The 17,057-nt window shown below is 33.7% G+C and overlaps 1 protein-coding gene across 4 annotated transcripts in view; it reads right to left on the reverse strand.

Moving 5' to 3' along the window:
* Nucleotides 1-17,057, reverse strand: part of LOC114331461 (uncharacterized) — a 562,400-nt gene that overhangs the window by 191,005 nt on the left and 354,338 nt on the right. For 2 of the 4 annotated variants that reach the window (XM_050651603.1, XM_050651604.1), the window contains one exon: nt 13,727-13,766. The exons of the other annotated variants lie outside the window; for them this stretch is intronic. In XM_050651603.1, the coding sequence (XP_050507560.1) occupies nt 13,727-13,728 (2 nt within the window). In that variant the 5' untranslated portion in view covers nt 13,729-13,766. The remainder of the gene's footprint in view (nt 1-13,726; nt 13,767-17,057) is intronic. 4 annotated transcript variants of the gene reach the window in all.

Consider the following 17,057-nt stretch of genomic DNA (forward strand, 5'->3'; position numbering starts at 1 on the left):
AAATATTTTTCTATAAAAATGTCTTGTTTTGGCACTGAATCTGTAGAGTCAATTAACACGTTGACGGACAGTGCGTCAAATGTATAAGCAAGTTTTTGACACTATATTTATTTTGCAAATGGAATACGGAAATTCTGAATCTCATTGCAGTCATAAATGAACAATACAAACCTTTCTAGAAAACAAATTATCATAACATAGCAACGGCAATTATTGTTATCTGGTCTCTCGCATTAGATGGTAGGAAAGATATTGATTGTGGGAATTTTTCATTTAATGTTCCAAATACTTTTAATAATTTTCAATTCCAATGAATTCTGCCGTATGTATGTTTCAGTTAATCAGATCCCGCATGTTAATGCCGCATGAGATCTTTGATTTTCATATCGATAGCGTGTAAAACTGTAAAATTTGACTAACGCAGTACAAACGAAATAGCCTACTTTCGACGTCAGATGGCAAAAAGTGCAGATTATAGGGGTAGCATGTCACTGGCCCCTCCAGCCAATCTAGACGGGTGGGCGCGGTACAAACAAAATAAGGGCGATACAATCCGATACTAACCTAGTACAAACGAACATACCCATCCCGGACCCCCATATCGAAAAAGGGGGGATAGCATGTCACCAGCCCCTCCAGGCAGATTGAAAAGGGTGGAGGCAGTACAAAAGAATGAAGGGTGATACAATCCAGTACTAACGCAGTACAAACGAAATAGCCTATTTTTGACATTCAGAAGGCAAAAAGTGCAGAGTAGAGGGTAGCATGTCACTGGCCCCCCCAGGCCAATCTAGACGGGTGGGGGCAGTACAAACAAAATAAGGACGATACAATCCGATACTAACGCAGTACAAACGAACATACCCATCCCGGACCCTCAGATCGAAAAAGGGGGGGATGGCATGTCACCAGCCCCTCCAGGCAGATTTAAAAGGGTGGGGGCAGTACAAACGAATGAAGGGTGATACAATCCAGTACTAACGCAATACAAACGAATGAGCTTTTTTTTGACCCTCAAATCGAAAAAGGGGGGATGGCATGTCACCAGCCCCTCCAGGCAGATTTAAAAGGGTGGGGGCAGTACAAACGAATGAAGGGTGATACAATCCAGTACTAACGCAATACAAACGAATGAGCTTTTTTTTTACCCTCAAATTGAAAAAGGGGGGGCTGGTGACATGGACCTGTTGAAAATGGGAGGGGATTAAATTAAGTTAATGAAATTCGGACTAATAGGGATGAAAATAAAAGCCATCGCTGTAAGAATAAACGGCATACTAAATATTTAAAAATCGTCTTTTTTTGTACAGAAAAATTTTAAGATTAAAAATGACGCAACAATAGATAATGTTGAAAATGGGGGGATTAAATTAAGATAATCAAATTCGAACCATAGGGATGAAACTAAAAGCAGTCATTGTAAGAATAAACGCCGCATGCCGATGCTCCTGGACGGTTACTCTTTATTTAATCACTATATCAAATATATAAAAAATTTTAGGTGAATAATGAGTAATGACGCAACTGTTGATAGTGTTGAAAATTGGGGGATTAAATTAAGATAATGAAATTAGAACCAATAGGGATAAAAGTAAATGCCACCATTGTAAGAATAAACTCCATACCGATGCTCCTGGGCGATTACTCCTCATTTAATCCCTATTTTAAATATTTATAAATCGTTTCTTTGCTCTCCTGAGAAATTTGGCTTTTTGCAGTTACGTTATTCTTGTTCCGGGCCAGCGATATGAAGTACTATTTTTACTCAAATGTGTACTTTAGCCACTGTATTTTAATTATTATTATCTTCTGATTTTTCTGTTTGACTTTTTTCGCATTCCTAATTAGTATCTCTTTCATATAGTTTATTGTTTTGACACATTATTTGTAAAATAACCACCTTTTATTCCTTATATTTATATCAGTCAATAATATATCTTTTTTTATGTAGCTGCCATCAATTAAAAAAATAAACGAAACAAAATTATTGTGCTCGTATATATCGGACTATTATTTGTTTATATAGGGTGTCCCAAAAGTAGGGGAACGGTCGAATATTTCGCGAACTAAACATCGCATCGAAAAACTGAAAAATACGTGTTCAATCATTTTCAAAAATCTATCCAATGACACTAAACACCAACCCCCACTACACCCCCTGGAGGTGGGGTGGGGGGTAACTTTAAAATCTCAAATGGAAACCCCTAGTTTTTCTTGCAGATTTGGATTCGTTACGTAAAAGTAGGCAACTTTTATCCAAGACATTTTTTCGAACTGTGAATAGATGGCGCTACAATTGGAAAAAACGATTTATCCTGATACCATAGGTAAATTATAGAAAGGGTCTAATATCTCGAGAAATACACTTCCAAATGAGAAACCAAAAAACAGGTTTTTAATATTTTTCGAAAACCTATCGACAAACACCAAACATAACCCTCTAACCCACCCCGTGGAGATGGGGTGGGGGGTAAATTTAAAATTCTAAATAGCAACCGCCACTTTTTATTACAGATTCGAATTCGTCATGAAAAATTAAACAACATTTATTCGAAACATTTTTTTAAATTGCTGATAGATGGCGCTAATAAATCGTATTTTTCCAATTAAAGCGCCATCTATCAACAATTTTAAAAAATGTTTCGAATAAATGTTGCTTAATTTTTCATGACGAATCCGAATCTGTAATAAAAAGTGGGGTTGCTATTTAAGATTTTAAAGTTACCCCCCACCCCACCTCCAGGAGGTGGGTTGGAGGGTCATGTTTAGTGTTATTCGATAGGTTTTCGATAAGTATTAAAAACCTTTTTTTTCGGTTTCTCATTTGGAAGTGTATTTCTCGAGATATTAGACCGTTTCTATAATTTACCTATGGTATTAGGATAAATTGTTTTTCCCAATTATAGCGCCATCTATCCACAGTTCGAAAAAATGTCTTGAATAAAAGTTGCTTACTTTTACGTAAAGAATCCAAATCTGCAAGAAAAACTAGGAGTTTCCATTTGAGATTTTAAAGTTACCCCCCACCCCACCTCCAGGGGGTATAGTGGGGGTTGGTGTTTGGTGTCATTGAATAGATTTTTGAAAATGATTGAACATGTATTTTTCAGTTTTTCGATCCGATGTTTAGTTCGCGAAATATTCGACCGTTCCACTACTTTTGGGACACTCTGTATAAGATAATAATGGATTAAACAAATTTTTAAGAGACAATTATATTTCAATCATACTTATTACATCCAAATTTGGCCTTTGTATTCATCATTTGCCATAACCAATTATTAAATTCATACAATGAGTTAACGTTTGGGTTCGAACTCACAAGCCTACTTAAAAATGTCAAACCATAACATAGACTACCTTGACATTCCTATGATGGCATTTGGTGCCTCCTACAATGAAATTCAATTATTTTGTAAATGTTGGCATACCATTTGAAGTTAATTAAAATGTATAACAGAAATGTAGTAATCGCGAACACTGTGGTTTACGGTATATTTATTTTTTTAACCGCCATATTTGTTTAGAAATTTGGCATTAATTAATTAGAAGACATACTTAAAAGAAGCGATGGTTCATTTTGTCTACAATGTGTTAAGAATACTGTACCCTTTTTTGTGTAAGAGATGCCGCAAAGGCACTATTTTATCCATATTTTTATATTCTGCGAGAAACGTGTACAAAAGATCCTATTACCTGTTTGTTTTTTATGTGTCCTTGTAAATTGTAATTTTAGTTCTTTTAACTTCGTAGAGTTTTCCACATTGCTATCTGTAAGATCCTTTGTGTATATGTTACCGACCAAACCCGATTTCAGGAACGCGATAAACGCGATAGGATAAACTAGTTTAGCCTAGGCCAAACCAGTTTATCCTGATATTGATTTAATACGGACACTGCAGGATAAACTAGTACGGCCTGGTATAAACATTATAATTATAATAAACAAAGCCAAAATAAATAGATAAACTTAATAAAATATGTACTATGTACTCTGTAATTGGATGTAAGATAACTATTTCTATTAAAACGATAATGATTTTTCGTTAAGACTAATGGACAATTCGTAATGAAGGCTTTGACCTCAAGGGTTGAATTAAAGGTGAGTACGAGTGGTAAAATTTGGCCTCGGACTTCCTGTTTTAGAGTTGCAATCGAAAATTATGTTGTAAAGTTGCCGAAATAGTAACTACAAATGATATATATTATTCGACACGGCTTAGCAAGACGAAAACAAATATATAATTCCGGTTCATGCCTGGCTGTCCGTCCATCAGTCTGTCCGCGAATGTAACTCATGCGAACTTATAACCCAAAGATGGTTAAAGGTGGGAAGTACTCCGCACAAACCTTATGGAAATTGGGTCCCAGTGGATTTAGTTCCTTCTTTGGGAAAATACTCTTTGAAGCATTGTGATAAAAAGTTCTCATGGGCACATCTCGATCGTATGGAGGATTTTCAAGATATAGAGACATAAACTCGAAAAATTATAAGATTTACTGGGTATTCCAGTTCCCTGAGTGGCTGGTTTTCTGGCAACATGTAGAAGTTTGGATCAAAGAAAAGTAGTAGCATTCTAGGATTCTTTCCTAGCTATCAAATGGCAATCTTTACTTTGACCTTGACCTTCAACGGACGTCACCTTCTAGAGTTTCGAGGGTTTTCGGTATTAAATTAATATAAACAGATTACTCATGGGTTTTTGGGATCACTAAACACGAATGTGCCATCAGAATTGACCTCCGGAGCACGTGGTGGCTAGGGCCACGGACGTCATCTTCTAGAGTTTCGATGATTTTCGGCATTTAATTGATGCAGATAAATTACTGGAGGGTTTTTTGAGGTCGCTAAACACGAATACGCCACCAGAACCGACTCCCGGAGTACCTGGTTTCCAAGTTCAATGAAACCCGGAGTTTCGAGGGTCTTCGGTACTACATTAATGGATTAGTTATAAGTTTGGAGTTGTTCAACACGAATACGTGCTCAGCACAGACACAGGAGCACCTGGTGCCTATGACAGGTTATCTTCTGGAGTTTCGAGAGTTTTCGGTACTAAATTGATGCGAATGGATTGGTACACACCAAGTACTCGGAGGTTTTCTGAGTTGCTGTTCAAAGAAAGCGTACAAGTTGGTGAAAATTTTTTGGTATTGGTAAATTTTTATTAAAATAACTATGTTGTGCTATTCAATTGTTTTAATTATTTATAAATATAAACTCAATTTATATCTGACAATGTTTCTCATTCATTTATTTTAAGATCGATTTACTATATTCTATTCAGAAGTGTTACTCATCGTGGTCACTAGATACTCCAGAGTCTTTTATTTAAGTCATATTCGTGTTCAGCAACCCCAAAAACACAAAAGTAATCCGCTTGCATCAACTTAGTACCGAAAACTCTCGAACCTCCAGAAGATGACGTGCCTTAGGCACCAGGTACCTCAGTGTCTGTTCTGATGGCGTATTTGTGTTCAGCAGCCCCAAAATCCCATGAGTAATCCCCATATGCATCAATTTATTACCGTAACCTGTCGAAACTCCAGAAGAAGACCCGCATTAGGCACCAGCTGCTCCGTGGGTCGGATCTGATGGCGTATTCACGTTCAGCAGCCCCAAAAACCTGTGATTAATCAGTTTACATTAATTAACTACCGAAAGCTCTCGAATCTCCAAAAGATGACGTGCCTTAGGCACCAAGTACCCCGATGTCTGTTCTGATGGGGTATTCGTGTTCAGCAACTCCAAAAACCTATGAGTTATCCGTTTGCGTCAATGTAGTACCGAAGACCCTCGAAACTCCAGGATTCATTGACCTTGAAAATCAGGTGTTCCGGGAGTCGGTTCTGGTGGCATATTCGTGTTTAGCGACCTCAAAAAACCCTCCAGTAATTCACTTGCATCAATTAAATGCCGAAAACCATCAAAACTCTAGAAGATGACGTCCTTTGCAGTGGCCCTGGCCACCACGTGCTCCGGAGGTCAATTCTGATGGCATATTTGTGTTTAGCAATCCCAAAAACACATGAGTAATCTGTTTATATTAATTTAATGCCGAAAACCCTCGAAACTCTAGAATATTACGTCCGTTGAAGGTCAAGGTCAAAGTAAAGGTCGCCATTGGATAGACAGGAAAAAATCCTAGACAACTAGTACTTTTCTTTGATTCAAACTTCTACATGTTGCCAGATAACCAGTAACTCAGGGAATGAGAATACCCGGTAAATCCTGTAATTTTCCGAGTTTGTGCCTCTATATCTTGAAAATCCTCGATACGATCGAGATGTGCCCATAAGAACTTTTTATCAGGATGCTTCAAAGAGTATTTTCCCAAAGTATGAACTACATCCACAGGGACCTAATTCCCATAAGGTTTGTGCGGGGTACTTTGACTTTAAACTTCCGATTCCAGTGTTGCAATCAGAATTGCTATTCTAAAGTTGTCGAAATAGTATGAGCGATATACTATTCGACGCGCCTTACCAAGATGAAAACAAATGTATACTTTTGGCTTTTATATCATTTCCAGTTAAAAAGTTCTAACTGGAAGTGCCATATTATAGTCGCACAAACAGTAAATGTGACATCTCAATCGACGTGTATTGAAAAGTCGAGCTCGAATCTTTAGTTGCGGTTTTGACATCATTTGCGGTTAAAAAGTGATGACCGAAAGTTTGTCAAAAATGATTAAAAATTATTGAAATCGTATATCAATCGACGTAAAGTTACTCAGAGAGTTCAAATGAAGGGTGTCGGGAGAAAATCATATAGATGTCATCAACAAATGATTTTAAGAAAAACGAATTTTAAAGTTATAAGTTATAAGACTATTTACGACAAAAAAAAATGATTTGGGAGGTACTAAAGATGGACATAATGATAGAAAAATGTACTGATAATATGAACTAATGTAAACAAAGGACAAAAGTCAAATTGTTTAAAAAAAAATAAAAAATTAGTGGCGTAATGTCCACTTTTTAACGAAGAAAACAATGGATGTCACCAAGTGCAGGCGTTTAGTCACAGTATTATTCCTGCTTTGTTTTTGTTTCTGATTTGTTTTTTTGGTTCTCTGCTTTTCATTTAAACAGAATAAAACATTTTAGTTAAAAAATTGGTTTTAGCAATAAAATATTTCAGCTTTTACTTGATTTTGTGCTTTTTTTAGTTGTTATATCTTCTTACAGAACGTATTATTGAAGGGCCTGGTGTTGGTTGGTCCCTTCAAGTCCATAGACTTGCTTTTCACGGTTAGATCAGGTGTTGCCTTGTTTTTGCCACTCATTTTTTGTTTACATGGCTTCTTTTCTTGAGGAATTGAAACATACTCTCTTTTGCATCTCGAGACTCGCAGAACTTAGATAAAAATACTATATCTTTATATTTTTCATTAGTTATAGAAATACAGTTGAAATATGACTGGTTAGGCAAAAGGAACTCCGATTCTTTAAGGCTTTTAGATTTTTTTGACTGAGCGGAAGAACGAATTGGATCTTCAAGTCTATACCAATGATATGCATCTCGATGCAACATAGCGAGGGGGTTAGAACTGATGCACAATATTTCCTTCATCTTTTGTATTGCGAAAGAGCATTCCTTTAGATATCCATTGGAAAAAATTTTGGTCCACTCTTTAACAAGATCTTGAGTTACTTAGATGATAAACAATGGTAATGGTTTTAGGCGAGAATTGGATATATTTTCTTTCCAATCTGAAGGCATTTCCATTCTATTTTTGAGGTTGATCAGTCCCATATTTTGTCGCATTCCAAGGAGGAATGCCCTCTCACAGGATAACTTATGACAATGGACCGCAAACGTTTAACAACAGTTATCATGTGGTGAATAAATCTTATAACGGTAGGTATAATTTTTATTTTGTCCGCCAGCACCATCACAATAGATATGCCGAAAAATAAGCACGCAGCGCGCAGTGTTTGGGTGACAATCATTATTTTCACCCAATTAAGCGTGGACAAATATCGTTTTCTCCCTACATGGTCAATTTAAACGCTTAAAATTTCTGAAAATTCATCGTTTTCTACCGATTTGAAGGAATGGTGCTATAGTATTTGTTAATGCTGTTCTGAAGCTATTTCCTTGTGGCATTTTTATAATCAACTATTTCTAATGGGAATAAGCCACAATTTTACCAAAAAATTATTTTATTAACGTTTCAAAGCGTAAATCGGGTTTCGTTGTCAAAATACAAAATACTACTAAAATAAACAAAAATGTTGTTGCTAAGTAAAAAAATTCTTCTAATAATTTATTTAATCTGACTCATTTATATTGGCAATTTAGACGTATATTATACATTTTAAAGTAGAAGACTTTAAAATGATATCGCCAATATTTCCATAAAATATTCCAATATTTTATGGAATTTATATTTATATTAAATATAAATTCCATTTACTATGGAATCTCTAACCCGAGAATTTTACCGTCATCGTTGCATTTTGTTGTCTTTTTAAAGACAGATCACATGCTATGATTTTTTTGTGACGGATATTCTTGAGCTGAGATTGATTTCATGTAATCGAATGAACTATCTTTTAGTAAAGTCGTCCCAGGAACGCAACTCATAAATATTGGCGATATCATTTTAAAGTCTTCTACTTTAAAATACGTCTGAATTGCCAATATAAATGAGTCAGATTAAATATATTATTAGAAGAATTTTTTTACTTAGCAACAACATTTTTGTTTATTTTAGTAGTATTTTGTATTTTGACAATGAAACCCGATTTGGGCTTCGAAACGGTAATAAAATCTTTTTTTTTTGGTAAAATTGTGGCTTATACCTATTAGAAATAGTTGAGTATTTGTTAAAGTCTACAAGACTACGTATTTAACTAAATTTCACCCATTTAGTTACATCCATGGTTTTCTCTCAACCCCCTTCAAATATCGACTTCCGGTTCAACTTCCAGTCACGTTGAGTGAAAACCTAGGACTTAGTAATAGGACGACGTCAATTTATTATTAATTTTAAAATTATAGAATCAATATTTAGAATGATAAATGTAAAATATATATTTAGTACGTTCCTGTAAGCTATTGTATTTAAATTATCTGCACTTCCAAAGATTTTGACTGAAAATCCTATGATAAATACTTTATCTGAAATTCTATCGATGATTTCCAATATTTAAACGGATATCATTAATACAAGATAGAAAAAAATTGAAAATATTGATGACGAACTTGTGCGGTCATGTTTGCACGAAGATTTAAAAAGGATCGCAAAGTTGAATGAATAGAAGTTGTAAAAATTACTCACTGTTAAATCTGAAGAGGTATTTTAAAGATGATAGTATTTTCTGGGTATTGGCTCTCTTTGTAGGTGTGTCCCTAGGTGAGTAATGTTTATTGGTGTAGACGTTGCGCCAAGCTGACTGGACGTGATCGGTTTAACGTATAGATATTAGCAAGTAAAAGTCAATGTACTAAATAAAACTTTAGGTCAAAAATAATTTAAATAATTAAAACTGTCTTCTTATGCTCATGCATTTATATCCCTTGTCTAGCCCAAATAGAATCTGTTTTGGATTGGACAATTTCCATAGGAGTAATTTTTTTGCTGGAATTATTTCAGGATGTACTTTGTATCAATAATCAAGATGTGCTCTAGTTGCAAACCTTGTGCTTAATTTTTTATTTAACTAAATCTGAAAAAATCTAAAACGTTTGCTATTTGCGCCAATATTGTCGCCTATAACTCGAGAGAAAGTTTGCTCCAACAAAAAAAATATGGAAAGTAAAAGTTTCGTTTTCCAATTTTAAATAATATTTGGCTAGATACCACATCTTTAAAAAATCCCTAGACTCCTATAGTCCGTCCCACCTTGACTTTACAGTATAAGGAACATAGGCAATGCAGTCCTTATGAGAGTTTTTAGCGCGGTGATGCCGATTTTATCAAAAAGAATTTGTAATCGAACATTAGAGAGATTAAATTACTGTTTTAGAAAGGCCATCTACAATTTTAGGATTTATATGCATTTAAATTTATTTGGAATACTATAGTTATTAGGCATTGAATCCTAAAATTGTGGATTGTCGTTCTAAAACTGTTTTAATGTAATCTCATGTTCGATTACAACTTCTTTTTGGTAAAATCGACATCACCGCGCTAAAAACTCTCATAAGGACTGCATTGTCTGTGTTCCTTATACTGTAAAGTGAAGGTGGGACGGACTATAGTTGACCGATTTAAATTTTACAAAAATAATTTGAAAGCTTAAGCCTTTTTCATATGTTGAAGTCGCTAGAGTCTTTTTACCCTACATTCATTGGTTGATAAATATACTTGGTATACCTAATTATCAATCAACGGTACAATGATATTGAATATTAAAGATATATTTTCAATGGGAAATAAGCCAAAAAAAAATGATTTTATTAACGTTTCGACGCGTAAGTCGGGTGTCGTTGTCAAAATACAAAATAATACTAAATTAAACAAAAATGTTGTTGCTAAGTAAAAAATTCTTCTAATAAATTATTTAATCTGACTCATTTATATCAGCAATTCAGACATGTATTATATATTTTAAAGTAGAATACTTTAAAATGATATTACCAATATTGATGAGTTGCGTTCCAGGGACGACTTTACTAAAAGATAGTTCATTCGGTTACATGAAATCATCCCCCACTCAAGAATATCCGCCACAAAAAATCATAGCATGTGATCTATGGAATCTCTAGCGCGAGAATTTTACTGCCACCGTTGCATTTGGTCGTCTTTTTAAAGATAGATCCCATGCTATGATTTTTTGTGGCGGATATTCTTGAGTTGGGGTTGATTTCATGTAATCGAATGAACTAACTTTTAGTAAAGTCGTCCCAGGAACCCAACTCATCAATATTGCCAATATTATTTTAAAGTATAATACATGTCTGGATTGCCGATATAAATGAGTCAGATTAAATAAATTATTAGAAGAATTTTTTACTAAACAACAACATTTTTACAACTAATTAATAGGTATATTACAAAAAAATCAATACAAGGCAATTGCAAATGGGCAATAAATAAAAAAATCCATAAGGCGATTGTATTTATTTATCCCAGAAGCAAACCTCAGGGATAAATGAAGAAAATTCGTGTTCATAATATTATTATGAGGCTCTAGACGTATAGACAAGAGAATTTAAAAATTGTGGTATTATATACATACAATAAATACAAAATGTATACCAGTAGCGTACCGATAGATCAGCGGGCCCTGGTTTCAGTTGGGATGCGGTCCCTCTCTCCCAATTAAAACAAACTTTGTATATCAAAAGTTTTTAATAAACATTAAATATAAATCATCATACATCATAAAATATATCATATACATAATATAAAAACTCAAGCTAATTCATAGTCGATTTACTCACGGGTTTTGCTGTAATTTAAAAAAAACCGCTTGGATTCACATGAAAGTTGGCATACACATAGCTAACATGTCAAAGAAAAAAAGTGATATTGTACCGATGTGTATTTTGCCCTGGGGGTAATTTCACCCCTTCTCGGGGTTGAAAAAACATACGTTCAAGATAAGACCGGAATTGAATAAACTGACTAATTCTAAACAACTTTAGTTCTATAGAGTTTGCTCACAAGTCAATACTTTTCGAGTTATTTAGAGTGAATATGTTTATTTTTCGAAAAAAAAAAACACGTTTTTAGACGGTTTTTCCCAAATAACTCAAAAAGTAAGTTTTTTATCGAAAAAAATATTCTTAGTGGAAATATAGCTTATAAAAAAGTGAAAAAAATGGTGTATGGTGTATTCCACGAATATACGACTGTTTTGGATTATCGCGACAACTAATATTTTAGTGTGCAACATAAGAAGTACGAAAGTATTTTGCTCTAATAATTACTCCAATAAACAACAATATAATTTGCAATTTACTTTCGTTCTTCATATTTTGCACAGTAAAATATTTGTTGTCGTGATAATCCAAGAGTGTCGTATATTCGTGGAATGGGGTATAGGTACATATTTATATACCAAATCTGTAGACCCAGTAGTAGGAGCAGAGTTAACGTAGACCCAGTAAGAGCAGAATGAAAAGTAGGTTCTTATTCGTCAAATTTCAAATCGAATATTTCAACGTCAAATAACCAAAAAATGAAGCACTTTTCGGGAAAGACTTATCGCAACTTTTTTAAATTATTATTTTTGTTTTTTGTTTTTTTTTAAGTTTTTAGCATAAAAAATAAGTAGATATGTAACGCTCAAAATAAAATTGGTACCTTTTAAGTTATTGGTGATACCAAAAATCTCAAGGAGTAATTAAATATAGGTTTTGCTATTGTGAGTGTTTTGGACGTTTTCTTTTCCTGAAGACAAAAATTGGTTAAGTCATGGCTCTTCAAAATTTGCATATACTTGTGATTAGTGACTCGCCCATTTAACTACAGCCTTTTCAAAAATAAACACTTTGAACCAACAAATCTTACAGAGCGTATAAACAATACATAAGTAAAGTAATTTGTGAAGCGGTAACGATTAATGTCATTTCGGATACTAATTGGGTGTGATTTTCACGATTTTTTTACCAACAAAAAAAAATAAACCAACATTACTTTTGACGTTAAAAACAAAAAAAAAACAAAAATAAAGCTTTTTTTAAATACTTTAAAAAGTTGAGTTTTCTCCGAAAAGCGCTTGATTTTTTGGTTATTTCAGGTTGAAATATTCGATTTGGAATTTGACCAGTAAGAACCCACTTTTCATTAGCTACAACTCTGGGTCTACAGACTTTATATACCATTCTTTTAAATTTTTTATAAGCTATATTTTTGCTAATAATATTTTTTTTATAAAATACTTACTTTTACGTGAAACGTGGGTTTTTTATTGAAAAATACACATTTTCACTCGCAAATAACTCGAAAAATATTGACTTGGTAAGAAAACGGTATAGAAAAAAATTTGCTTAGAATTAGTTAGTTCATCCAATTCCGCACTTATCCAGTTTCTTGTGTTCTTAAATTTGATTTTCAATTTTTTTGATGAATAGGTATTCTTCGTTTTATTTATAAGTACTACACAAAAATTAAAATTTATTAAGCAGTTACATTTTCTAGTATGTACTTGTGTTGAAATAAAATGTCCCCATCAAATTAGAAACAACAGAAGCAAAAAGCGCGTTAGAGCGTGCCCCTGCGGGGCCCGGGCCCTGGTTCCACGGAACCCGCGGAACCATGCTCAGTACGCCACTGATGTATACAGTACGTAAATTGTTCGGCTGGACATGGGAAGTATACATTGAGTATACCGTAAGACAACTATGGCAACTGCGCTCTCTCGATGACAATATGGTTGATAGCATTAAGGGGCATTAACCTCAAAATTGACAATTCATTTCGGCTGACACAAATAAACGTTAAGACATGACAATATAGTCATTTTTAAATTAGTTTAGAAACATTTTCAAAATTAAAGTAAAATTATTAACTCATGAATTATAACATTGGTTTTTGATTTCTTTATGGACAGCGTTGCTTCCAAACTCACTCATTGTATTCGTTCTAATTGCACCAAAACGCTTAATTGGACAGAAGCTGCAACTAACATAGGTTAGCGCAGTTGCCACAATTATCTCAATGTATACGAGTATAGTATTTCCTATGTCCAGCTGAACGATTTACATACTGTATATACATTCAAAATGTATGTACCTACATACAAAAATCTGAGAGTCTTTACTTACATGTCGTGTTGAACTTCGGATTTTTGATTGAAATGGAAATCTGGAAAAACTAATCCAAAATCAAACCAAATTGTTTCTGTGTTTAACTACTCATTCTCTTTGCATTATGTCTATTTATGGACCTCAATGTGATTGGATGATTTACCTATTACATATTTAGTTTTAGTATAACTGTCCTGTCACAGCAGTGGCTTGAATTATGTCTGCAAGCGACTACAGTTATACGAGGTATGCTATTCTATGTTTTTACATAGATTAAGGATTTCTTCCGATGAAAATAGACGTGAATTGAAATACATATTTACTCTTGACATGTAAAGTAAAAAGAAACTGTTTGATGTTAAATCCATCATTAAATCCAATATTATAAACCAAATGACTGATAGCTTATTAATTTGACTTTGAAGTGTTAAAACAATTGGTTTTTAAAAGAGATTCTGCAGGTGACATTGTTTTGATGTAGATACAGACTTCGGGCAAAGTTGTGACTACTTATCAGCTTATCAGTCAAAAATTGATACCTCTACGTTCATCTAAATCCGATTACTACTTTTTAGAAATCGACTTTTCGCGTCTAAATGATATGTAAATAAAAAACCGCTAAACCGCTGTAAAAATGAGTGGCGCATACAATATTCCAGCTACAAAAGATCTGATATGAACATTACGTGGCGTGAAAGTGTATTTTTCTGCAGCCGTTCCGAAAATAAAACTTTCAGTATGATTTATTAAATCGAAATTTTACCATTTTACACAACTCGTACCTAATACGAGACCTTTCGTGACTAATTTTTTCACTTTCGGGACGCTTTCTTTTCTTTCGGGACGATTTTGGGTAGCTAGGTAATGGCTTTGACATTAAAATCACCTTTTTATTATGACAACTCTTGTCATTTAAGATTCGTGTGTGTGAAAATGGCCGCAACCAAAAAATAGTAAAAGTACTGGCACGACTAACACTAATTTCAATACTGCCATTTCTGTTAATATTCCTAACAATATCAATGTAAATAATTATTGTTATAATTGTGTTATTATTATTCATAAGTACATTTTTTTAATGTTGAATTCACAAGAGCAACTTTAAAGTGTTTGATAAAAGTTCATAAGTAAAATTTATCCATATATTCTTTTTAACATACAAAACGGCTGCAGAAAAAATATTGTACGTAACACGATCCAAAAGTGATTTTACGAGACTCGCAGGATTCCAGAACTTGCCTACGGCTCGCCTTGGAAACTTCGTACTCGTCTCGTAAAATATCACTTTCGAAACTTGTTACGTAAATTACTATTTCATTTTGATGGAAAATAAAATTCTAGTTTTGTTTTAAAAGATTTTTTCATAATATTTGCTAAATTTGAAGTAAAACGCGCCACAAAAGAATAACTTTGATACAGTTTGAATTTTGAAGCTTTTTTGTGGCGCGCTTTACTTCAAATTTAGCAAATATTATGGAAAAATCTTTTAAAATAATACTAGAATTTTATTTTCCATTAAAATGAAAATACATTTTCGCGCCACGTAATACTCACATCAGATCTTTTGTAGCTGTAATATTGTATGCGCCACTCATTTTTACGGCGTTTAGCGGTTTTTTATTCTTGTATCAGGAGTTTTTCAGAAGTTATTTATAAATTAAATATATGAAATTGAATGTAATGGTTATATATGCAGGTTTCCATTGTTGTCATTTTTGTGGGGTATAGAATGTAGAATAGCATTATGTTGTTTTATATGCCATTAGAGTGAAAACTTAGTCTTGTTGTAGCAGTTGCCGCTAGGGCATCTATGCCATTTTGTTCCAATTTCGTGCAGTCCCAATCCGGGACTGCACGCTGGGGATTGTTTTGGTTTGATCAGGGAGAGCAGCATATGTGCCTCCTGATGAGAGACTAATAAGTTTCGAAACCGGAAATGGTTCGGCTCTATTTTGGTTTTGCAACCAAATTGAAAATGGTTATTCATTTTTGAATGTAATGTTTCTCGATTACACGTTAACCTTGATAAATGGTCGCCTTTCGCATTATCTTCCAAATGATCCATAATGTCCATCGAATGTACCTACACTAGATTTTTTTTCTATTCGAAATAGATTGAGCTACATGGTCAAACATAGAGGTGGCATATTCTGCTAAAGTATCCAAAAGCTAAGATGTACTGATTGCAAATAAAAAAATATAAAGGTTTCTTAAGTCGAAAGAAGAAGAAGAACAAACAAAAAGAAAAGACAAACAGTCATAAGAATAGCAAAGTCAAAAAGCTAAAAGAAAATGAAGATTTTTTTACTATTTGCTCTTTATAATAAAACAAATGATAATTATTCAAATACGGTCCTGTTCAAAAATTTATTTTTTCGCTATCCTTCAAAGGAATAAAAAAATCATTACAACTTGTAATCTAATAAAAATTTGTGATATATGTAACGCAAAATAAAAATATAATAACAAAAACCGAAGAGCAAAACATTCTTACTGAGCGATTGCCATGTTATTGAATATTAGCCATGTTGTTGAATATTTGGTGTCCACTCTATCAAAACTAAACTAGTCTCTGCATCCATACTACCATCGATCCTAAAAATGGATCAGACACAAAGTCAAGAAGATTGAGAGAGATAGACCTAACCTAAACTTAACTTAACTTAAATTAACCTAACTAAAGTCAAAATCGGGAAGTCAAATCTGGGAATGAACTTGGATTGCCGATCAAATTTAGCGTCGTAACCACTACAACTACACAAACCATTTCGACGATAACGGTTAATTGGATTATAATTTTTTAGCTTGATAACTTCTAAACGGCTTGACCGATTTTGATCACTAAACATGAGTTTGCAACGTATTGACAAGTAGTATCTGATGCGGCCAAAGTCAGTTATGATAACTGAAGGTATTAAAGGAATTATTGAGCTTGAAAAACCGTTTTTCCCATAAGAAATAGATTTGATTATACTTATGAAACCTATAACTTAAAAATTAGAATTTTCTTAGATATTTGGTATACACCGTTAGATGCATCTAGAGTCCTCCTACAAATGCTTGGTTATTGGCGCAATTCGCAGGTTGAAATTTTGAGTAATTGTCCAAAAACCAAAATTTTCAATGTTTAGTTTTTCAGTTTTTTGGCTATACTGAGCCGTGTGTAGATATGATCTTGACCGCTTAGGCACCATTTAAAATATTTACTTAATGCTATTGATTTAGTGTATTTGCGGTTTTCTTGTCTCTCCTTGAACCGAAGATATATACCCCCAAAAATATGCCGTTTTGCACCTACCAAGTCCTATAGCTGGCTTATCTATGGGTGGTCAAAAGTCACAAACTACAC

This window comes from Diabrotica virgifera, chromosome 5 (genome assembly GCF_917563875.1).
Source record: "Diabrotica virgifera virgifera chromosome 5, PGI_DIABVI_V3a".
In the NCBI taxonomy this organism is placed as follows: Eukaryota; Metazoa; Arthropoda; class Insecta; order Coleoptera; family Chrysomelidae; genus Diabrotica; species Diabrotica virgifera.